General features: G+C 45.7%; 1 protein-coding gene across 6 annotated transcripts in view; it reads left to right on the forward strand.

Annotated features, from left to right (window-relative positions):
* magixa (MAGI family member, X-linked a) overlaps positions 1-9,897 on the forward strand; it is a 35,650-nt gene extending 25,753 nt beyond the window's left edge. For 4 of the 6 annotated variants that reach the window (XM_046396598.1, XM_046396599.1, XM_046396601.1 and 1 more), the window contains 5 exons: positions 1,027-1,233; positions 2,225-2,301; positions 2,382-2,528; positions 3,541-3,679; positions 5,988-9,897. In XM_046396598.1, the coding sequence (XP_046252554.1) occupies positions 1,027-1,233; positions 2,225-2,301; positions 2,382-2,528; positions 3,541-3,679; positions 5,988-6,829 (1,412 nt within the window). In that variant the 3' untranslated portion in view covers positions 6,830-9,897. Of the gene's footprint in view, positions 1-1,026; positions 1,234-2,224; positions 2,302-2,381; positions 2,529-3,540; positions 3,680-4,558; positions 4,647-5,987 lie in introns of all 6 variants that reach the window. The other 2 variants (XM_046396604.1, XM_046396603.1) reach the window with 2 other exon arrangements.
* Positions 9,898-10,000: the final 103 nt, after the last annotated feature.

The raw sequence follows: 10,000 nt of genomic DNA on the forward strand, positions 1-10,000 counted from the left end.
GCTGACTGACGCACCACGGCTTCATCTGATCGTCTGCCGGTCATGTGACCTGACAGCAGGAGACGCTTTGTCTCGTCTCTTTGTCCTCAGGTATGCAGTGGTTAATGTCTCTGAGCCAGAAAATCTTTGAGAGAAATTCTCTCCCTCCTCCCTGAGGTTTGGACTGATTCAGGATCAGGTGTGTGTGTGTGTGAGTGTGCGTGCGTGAGTATGTGTGAGTGTGTGTGTGTGTTGAACTTGGCTGTCTGAGCTGTAAAAAAGACTCCCACAAATGTTGTTTTTCTCTCCGTTCGGAGCAGCTGAGTTTAACTGCTTCTAAGCAGGATTTTAAGTTGACTGAAAATGATTTTCTCACAAACTAAAGCGCGTTTCGTGTCTCCATCAGACAGCATCATTCATCTGTGCAACTTTATCCTCCGAAGAAGGAAATTCAGTGAGCACAAGTGCAAAAGTACACAAAGTGAAAGAACAGAAGAGGATCCAGGAAATGTTGTCCTGCAGGAAGCTCACAAAGTGCTGCCGTTCGGACGGGAAAACAAGCGCAAAACGAATGGAACTTCTGATGAGTTCAGTCGTTTGAGATGCCGTGAAGTTTGTCTGTCGAAATACGTGAGAAACATTCCACCTCATCTGTCCTCAAGGTTGAGGTGATTTCAGCTGATCCACCATCGGTGTGACCCTCCATGGTTAACAACTGGTTTAGGATGCAGATGGTGGTCATAGTTAAAACGAACAGGAAGTGAGCAGTGGTCTCCAGCATCGAAGTCCTGCTACTTCCTGCTCTGTCTCAGGCCTTCAGCTGTTGGTTCAGCCAAGCAGACTGAACAGACCTCAATTATTAAACTTCAGCCACATTCATTATTACGCAGCTGTCAGAGCGAAGCAGGCAGGGAGGAAGGTCCAGAGTCTTCATCGCTCTCTGGATCAAGTCAGGAAACACGAGCGCCTTATGTTGCCGTGGCTACAGGAGTACTTCAGTGTGACCGGCTGCTGTCTGATCATGTGACCGTCCTCTCTCTTCTGCAGCCTCCTCCCTCATGTCTCACCGGTTTGTGACGGTGCGTCGCGGCAGCCCGTCGGCTCGCAGCGGGCAGATTCAGCCTGGAGACCAGCTGGAGGCGGTGGAGGGCCGACCGGTCGGGGGTCTGCAGCACCGAGACCTCGCCCAGATCCTGAGGAGAGCCGGGAACACACTGAGACTGAGCGTCATGCCCAGACACCGTATGGACACATGTCAGTACACACACCCATGTGATCGTATTTAATGCTAATCAATAACTAATCAGTGTCACTTACCAGCAGCTAACGGCCAACCTAAAATAGTTAGTTAATGAACCTAACATTTATTTAGAGTTCAACTTTTGTGAAATTTGATCTGCTAATTTGTGCCATTGACCAATAGCAAACTGCTAAGAGAAGCTAAGATGGGGGAGATATGATCCCTTTTGCTGATTCCTGCTGCTGCATTCTGGATCAGCTGCAGGCTATTAATGGAGTATTTTGGACATCCTGACAATAGTGAGTTGCAGTAGTCCAGCCTAGAAGTAACAAAAGCATGGACAAGTTTTTCAGCATCACTCTGAGAGAGGTGAAAGAGATCGTCTGTCGCTGCCCAGTGTTACCTGTCACTTACAGGAGGACATCATGCTAACACAGCTGCTAACAGTGAGCACTTTGTGACCCACTGGCGACTGAGTTAAGCTAACAAGCTAACTGGTAACTCAACTTTAGACAAAGGAACTTTATTTTACCTCTTCAGCAACATTTACTGAGTGAAATGGTGGACAAAATGTCGAGGGTAAGAGTAAGATAACGTTAACCCAGCAGGTGAGATGGCAGATTCCTGACGTTAACCTTCAGGGTTTTCTCTCTCGCCCATAAAGCTGTCTGCCCTTTCTGTCAGAAAATACGTCGTGTGAAGAGTTGTGAAGCCAGAGAAACCAAGACAAGACATTTTTTCACATTATTATTTCAAAATTTTAGTTTGGTTAGGTTTAATCTCTAGAGCTACTTGGTTTGTTTAGGAAAACATCATGATTTGTGTTAACAATGGACATTAAACGCATTACACAGAGCTGACTTTTCCCCTCTGCTTGCGGACGTCTACAACCAGAACATGTGACAATTAATTTTAACGTGTACAACAACATCCTGTTTAGGGCTGTGGATAAATACATTCAGTGAATAAAGATAATGCAGTCAAACTGACGTTTCCTCTCCTCAGACTTGTCCTCTGTGTCAGAAGGAGCGGACTTGGACATTGACAGTCGATCGGCGAAAGGATCCAGAGGGAGGTCAAAGGTCAGTCTGACTCCTCACAGTCTCACACCAAGACAGTCAGAGCAGTAGTTTTATCATCTGTCTGTCTGTCTGTGTGTCAGGATGACTCTAGGTTCTACCGTGTCGATCTTGAACGAGGTCCGACAGGTTTTGGCTTCTCTCTGAGGGGGGGCAGCGAATACAACATGGGACTGTATGTACTGGGACTGATGGACGGGGGCCCAGCCCAGCGTAGCAACAAGATACAGGTACACACATCTGCAGTGCTTTTACTGAGAAGGAGCTGCAGCAGGAAGTCTCTGATGTTTCTTTTCTCTTGACCTGTCAGAGTGAGACATCACCTCAGCGACTGACTGACGTAGATCTCCATGAAGAGCTGAAGCACAATGACTTTAGTAACGTCCTGACGTTTCCTGTAATCATCACTGCAGCCTCTGGGGGGCGCTTGCTGCACTTTACTAACCAAGCTTTGCTGTTGTGATGAACTTTTGCCGGGTCACTTCCTGTCATCGTTGTGTGTGTTAATCATGAGGACTTCATGATTCTCCCCTTTGTGATATTAAACAATTTGATTGAGTTTCCGTCAGCAGCTGTGAAAACATCAAACATTCAGCTTTCCGGCTGGTCACGCAGCCCTCAGCCGCAAACATTTTACAGCCAAACGATCTGAACGTAAAGAACACAGATCGCCCCCTACTGGCTGCAGCAGATCATGTCACACTCTGACTTACCAACACAGCTGACATTTTGTTCTTGTTAACATGAGGTGTGTTCACGTGTCCTGTTGGAGGCAGCAGAAAGCAGCTGTGCCGTTTGAACAGCGGTGCTCCAGGTGCAGGCACACCTGGCTTTTAGAGAGAATGAGAGGTGACACTCTGATTGGTTAATTTCATGTTATGCCCAAAACATGCCTGTGAATAATTAAGGACTAAATCCAGCCCATCAAACACATTGCAGGTGGTTTCAACAGGCTGTAAAAGGTTCAGATCTGTGTGACATCACTTCCTACAGGCAGCATGAACATTTACAGGCCTGGAAGCAACACATTCAGAGGGAGGAACCACCTGATCCCTCGCAGTCCCTCAGCAGAAACTCTGTCAGAAACAGATTATTATGTAAAAATTCCAACTGCAGTATGAGCTTGTTTGTAGAATCAGTTTTATCTTCGTCACATCACTCTGTCTGAATTTCAGTTGCTTTTGGAGCTTCGAGGTGCAGTTGCTGAGTGTGTGTGGAATAACGTTGTACCTGCTGTGTCAGGTGTCGGACCAGCTGGTGGAGATCAACGGAGACAGCACGTCGGGGATGACTCACAGCCAGGCTGTGGAGCAGATCAGGAGGGGAGGTCATCGAATCCACCTGGTCCTCAAGAAGGGGAACGGATACGTGCCCGACTACGGTGAGGCCTGAGACCGTTACAGTACAGACTGTAGTACACAGTACAGACTGCAGTACTCTGTGTACTGCAGTGTCTCTGAATTCTGAACTTTAACATTTTCTTCATTCATGAAAGAAGTGCTCTGATCTATTAATTGTGTAGAAGTACTGATATCACTGCGTAGAAATACTCCTGCATTTAAAATGTAAAAGTACTTCACTGGTTCAGAATAAAGTATGTTTTCATTACTGGCTGATATTCAGTGCTGCCTTCAGGTGTGGCAGCTGCTGGAGCTCAGTTTAATGACTTCACTGACATGAAGAATCAATGCCAACATGCAAAGTGACTGAAGTTACCAAACAAACATGGAGGAGTAAAAGCCATCAGTCCCTCTCTCAGTACTGTCTCACTTCCTGTCTGTGGCTCAACATCTTTAAAACTCCTCACAAACATGCCGTTTCAACCGTGTGTGCGTGACGAGTGAACACAAATGCTGCGTTCACGTGTTATGATCAGGCTCAACGCTGACTTGAAGCACAGCTTCAGCCTGATTGGTCGAATCAACGGCAACACTGAAAACACCTGCGGATCTGATGTGTCTCACTTCGTATGTGAAATCAAACTGTAGCCGTTAAATTATGAACTAAAAAGTACAATATTTACTGTCAAGTGCCTCAAAAACGTCCTGGGTACCGTAAGTGTACTGAGTTAGTTCACTTCCTGTAAAAACAAGAGAATTAAAACAATGAAGAAAAGGAAAACTTAAAAGTTTAACTTACAACTCTGTCAATCATCCAATCACAGCGCTGGGATTCTCCTGATTTCTGCCTTCTTACTGTTTGTTTTCTCTCTTCCTCCTGTACTTCCTGTTCTGCTCCTCATCCTCGCCGTCCTCCTCAGTGGAGTTGTCCAGCTTGTCTCTCTGTATGACCAACTCGAAACAGGGTGAGCCCTGCTTCTACGTGATTGGACGCACTGAGAACTCGCGGTTGGTAGCTCGCTCTTCCTTTCCTCTTTCACTTCCTTTACTTTCGCTCTCAGTGACCCTCATCCCTTCTTCGTCGTGTTTTAGCCGCAGTCACCAGAAGGTTTTGGACGTGACCATTTCAAAAATCTTCATATTGCCATGTGACATAACATTTTAACATGTAGTTTCATGTTATGATTGTTGCAAATGTTTTTAAAAGATGCTCATGTTGTGATCTGCTTTCTGTCAACACTGCGTTTAAAAAGAAAATTAGATTACAAATATGACACAAGGAGGCGGAAACACGCCAGAATCAACACAAAATGACTGACTGAATATAAAGATGGCAGGCATGAGTGAAGTCCAAACCTCCGGACGCCCCCTGGTGGCTGGCTACAGTACAGCTTATAAGCTCCTCCCCCTCCATGTTTGCAGATGGGATTTGAGCCAAACTAAAACTCAAAGTACACATCAGATAAATTTTTCCCAAAGGTGGTTTCTCTCATGCTAGGTGGTTCTTATCACACTGATGTTTGTTCAAATGTTCATTTTTCTGATCAGTTAGGTTTTAAGTTGTTATATGAAGCTATTAAAAGGATATTTATGCTTCACTTTCATACAGTGAGAGGAAGTGGAGTTATGTTGGCCATCTTTATATGAGTCAGTGGCTTTAAGTAAAAGTGCCAATACTTAATACATAAAGTATATGTACTCCATTAAAGGAAATATTCAAAATATACCTCAAATATATAAGTAAAAGTACTTGTTCTGCCAATGATATTCCATTACATTTTACATTACCTGCTTATTAATGCCAAACGGTGCTTGAGTATCAGTGAGTGAAGCCAGTTTTAACCACCATAGCAGTGGCAGTTTAGTCCAGTGGTTCCCAACCTGAGTGGTTGTGCTCCTCCAAAGGGTCAGTCATATTATTTTATATATATATATATATAATTTTGTACTTTGCTCTAATTATTTCAACAAAATATTATATAATTTGACCTCTTTGGGAATCGTAATTAATCCCTCTGAAAAGTTTAGAGAAAAAAGGTTTCATCAGCAACTTTTTTCTCATAAAGTTTTGAAAAGTATGTTGTAATTACTGCTGTCAAAACATGTAGTGAAGTACAAAAGTACAACAGTTCTCTCTGACATGTAGAAAAATTGTACTGAAGTACAGTACTCAGGTAAAAGTACTTGCTGACTAGATGCAAACTGGGAGTGAGGGTCTTCACACTTTGAGCCCGAACGTCTCCCTACAGGAACCTTCACTGTGCAAGAGTTTGATCACAGCAGCATCCGGTGGACGTTAAAGGAACTGCAGCTCAACACTCACTTTATTTCTCTCTGTCTGTCCGTCAGGCCCTGATGAAGGAGCCCTCTCCCCCTCCTCTTCACACACAGAGGAGCAGGCTGTGGATACAGTAACCATGACAACCACCTCCTTCAGCCAGCAGGGGGGAGGCAGGAGTGGTACAGCAGGAGGAGGAGAGAGGAGGGGGACGAGGAGACAAGGAGAAACTAAACAAAGAACAAAAGGAGGAGGAGGAGGAGGGTTAGTGCCTCCTGACCTGGACCTGGACCAGGTGGAGGAAGAGGCATGGGAGGAGGAGAGGAGGGAGGAGGAGAAGTGGCAGAAAGAGGAGCAGAGAAGAAGAAGTCAGACTGTCAGGCAGAAGGAGAAAAGGGATGACCACAGGGAGCAGGGGAGGAGGAGCAGGAGCTTACCCAGGAACAGCGCTCGATCCTGGGATGCACCTCCACCTGAGGAGAAGGTGGAGGAGCCTGGAGGTGGAGTGAGGGAGAGGAGGAGAAGGAGTGAGACCAAGAGCAGGAGGAAGGCAGCAGAGGCCCACAGACAGGAGAGGGAGGAGAGAGACCACAGCATGACCCACCCTGCAAAGCATTCTGGGAGCTCAGCAGCAGCTCAGAGGGCAGTGTTCTCCTTCCTCAGGCCTGTGGGCGATGACGAGCCTCTGTCTGACAGCGAATCAGCAGCCAGCTTCTCAGAGGCCAGCCTATCAGCAGCTAGCATTGCCACCGCAGGATGGAGAGAGGATTCTGATTGGAGGAGAGCCGTGTCCCCACGGGAACAGGGGAAGGCCCCGGGCCCCTGGCTGACACCCAGCCCACAGAGACTGACGCAGGTTTTGATTGGCAGTCGGCTCAGTGGGCGGGAACTAGTGGGTGGGCTCTCTCTCTAATTGGTTCAAAGAAAGACATTTCCTTTTTTTTCTTTATTGGCTACTTTTAAGGGCTTTTTAAATTGGGCTGCAGACAGAAGACCCACCTCTTCCTGCTTCTTATTGGATGACAGCAAACATTTCTGTTTCTGATTACAGGATGAGAAGCAAGCAGAGAAGGATTTTTTTTTTTTTGATTGGCTGGTGGGTGGGTTTTGAGGCCTTTGATTGGCCAATGACACACAGAGCAGCATAATTAACCAACAACTTTATTTTTATTTTACCCATCATCCTTTGCTGCACCCTGAGACTGATGTTATCAGCTCTCTTTGGGCTGAATTCTTTCTGGTATCACGACGCTGGTAACAGATCGCCATGGTAACAGAAGACATCATTACCTGTACCCTTGATCAGTCAGATCAGTGGAGTCATTGTTGCTACAGGATCCTTACAGGGACAAAAGAGATGAGAACTGTGTTAGATAGTTTAAAACAGAGAAATTAAAGTTTCACTGACAAACAAACAATTAACAGCTTCAGATGAGCTAAATTAAGTCCTAATAAGTTCCTTTTATTTCACAGTTATTTTAACTATCAATTAATCTGTTGATTATTTTCTCAATTAATTGATCAATTGTCAGTCAACATTTTTAATTGATAACGTCCTCAAATGTCTGAATGATTTTCAATTTACTTTCATAGAGGAGCAAAGAAGAACAGAAAATATTCACATCTAAGTTTAGTTTTTAGAATTAGAGAATGATCAGTAATCGATAGCTAATTGATTAGCAAAATAATCATTACAGCTCTAATATGAAACTGAAACTTGCATGAACAAAAACAGACACTTAATTTTCCCTCTTCAGCTGATTACTGAACATAACAGAGAGAATCTGTAGTAGCTGTCTATAGCCCAGGTGGCTAACCAGTTAGCAGTTAGCTCGTATCAGCTGCAGCTCAGCAGTTTGCCCCGAGTCATCACTTTGTCATCAAACATCGTGAACCAAAAATTTAGCCAAGACACGTGGATTTATTTTGCTGTGCCTGTAAAAGTCTTGAGCTGCAGGAGTTTTATATCCTAATCACATGAGCTTGTGAATGTGAGCCAGTGGGTAACCAGCTTCATGATACCAGTCATCAGGATCAGGATCCTGGTCCTGTCTGTCTTTGACTGAATCCTCAGCTTCATCTTTTTGACTTTCAACTCGTATGCAAACAACACGAGAGCCTTTCAGTCCTGAACCGCCGACGCATCCTGAAGGCGCTGTTTTGTGATTCTGTGTAATCTGAGCATGTGAATATCACTGGAATGATTTTTTATTTTTATAAGCTGAACATGTAAAGGCTCACTAACGTTATTATTCTTATTATTAATATTAATATTAGAGATTAAATAGACTCAGAGATTATCTGATTTGCCTGCTTGCTTGTAAAAAAAAAACATTGAAATTATTGATGTAACAGAGCCATACACACACACACACACTCACACACACACACTCACTCACTCACACACACAAACACACTCTCCATCCACTGTTCAGGCCCAGCTGTGGTCCCGTTGGCTGTCAATAACTATAACGTCGCCATGGCAACACGGCCGACAGGACGAACTGTTTCTGTAGCAACAGCCATGGTGGAGCAGACCTCTGAGGCCGACGACCTGCAGCTCTGGGTCATAACAAGTGCCTCATTTACTTCAGCCTTTGTCCTGCAAAGTGACGCTGCAGCCGCAGGCAGAGACATCACCACAACATGCCCATCGCTTCCTGTTCACACCCCCTCTTCCTGTTCACACCCCACCTGTTCCTGTTCACACCCCCTCTTCCTGTTCACACCCCACCTGTTCCTGTTCACACCCCCCTCTTCCTGTTCACACCCCCTCTTCCTGTTCACACCCCACCTTTTCCTGTTTACACCCCCTCTTCCTGTTCACACCTCCTCTTCCTGTTCACACCTCACCTGTTCCTGTTCACACCCCACCTCTTCCTGTTCACACCCCACCTCTTCCTGTTTACACCCCCTCTTCCTGTTCACACCCCACCTGTTCCTGTTCACACCCCCCTCTTCCTGTTCACACCCCCTCTTCCTGGTCACACCCCACCTTTTCCTGTTTACACCCCCTATTCCTGTTCACACCCCACCTGTTCCTGTTCACACCCCCCTCTTCCTGTTCACACCCCCTCTTCCTGGTCACACCCCACCTTTTCCTGTTTACACCCCCTCTTACTGTTCACACCTCCTCTTAATGTTCACACCTCACCTGTTCCTGTTCACACCCCACCTCTTCCTGTTCACACCCCCTCTTCCTGTTCACACCTGCTCTTCCTGTTCACACCCCACCTGTTCCTGTTCACACCCCACCTCTTCCTGTTCACACCCCCTCTTCCTGTTCACACCCCACCTTTTCCTGTTCACACCCCACCTGTTCCTGTTCACTCACACTTTGTCCTTATCAAACAAGATCAAGACCTTTCCTTCATCATCACCACTGCAGGACCGCTGAAGTTTGATCTGTTCCAACAGTCCAAAGAAGTTCAGTTTGCTTTTGGATAAAACAAAGAAATGCATCAAACCAGATAGCCAGATAATTTAGTGTTGAAAAAATCCTGAAATCCTGATGTAGCAAATGCATGACAAGCAGTTTTAGGTGAAGACTCTCTCTCTCACACACACACACGGTCCTCATCCATCCATCACATCAGTGCTCCCTGTCTGTCTGTCGGCACCCACACCCTCTGCAGTTACACTACAACTCCCACACACCCCCTGTGCTGCCCTTTAGCTCCGCCCCTCAGCCAGCTCTCTCTAAGGGCATTTGGATCTTTGTCTTCTATGCATTTTCTAAGACTGTCTGCTGGTGATCGATCCCCTGATCAGTTCTGACCAGCAGAACACCAGAACATGGACTTTGCTTGCAATGATGGGTCTGAATATTCAGGTTCCGGTCTAAAGACAACTAGGAAGCGCCAAGGTCTGAACAGGATTCAACAGTTTCATCATGAGATCTGCTCCCAGAAGAGGAGGAACATGATGAAGCAACATGACTGAACTGTTGGTTTAATAAAGTGTAAAACTGGTAAAACACAGCGGACTGAAGCAGCTTGATGTGGTCTGTGGTGTGTCTGTCTCTCTGGGCTGGACAGAAGTCAGTTGAGTCACACTGAAATACCTGTTAGCTTGCTAAGTAGCC

Source organism: Scatophagus argus, chromosome 8 (assembly GCF_020382885.2).
Source record: "Scatophagus argus isolate fScaArg1 chromosome 8, fScaArg1.pri, whole genome shotgun sequence".
Classification (NCBI taxonomy): Eukaryota; Metazoa; Chordata; class Actinopteri; family Scatophagidae; genus Scatophagus; species Scatophagus argus.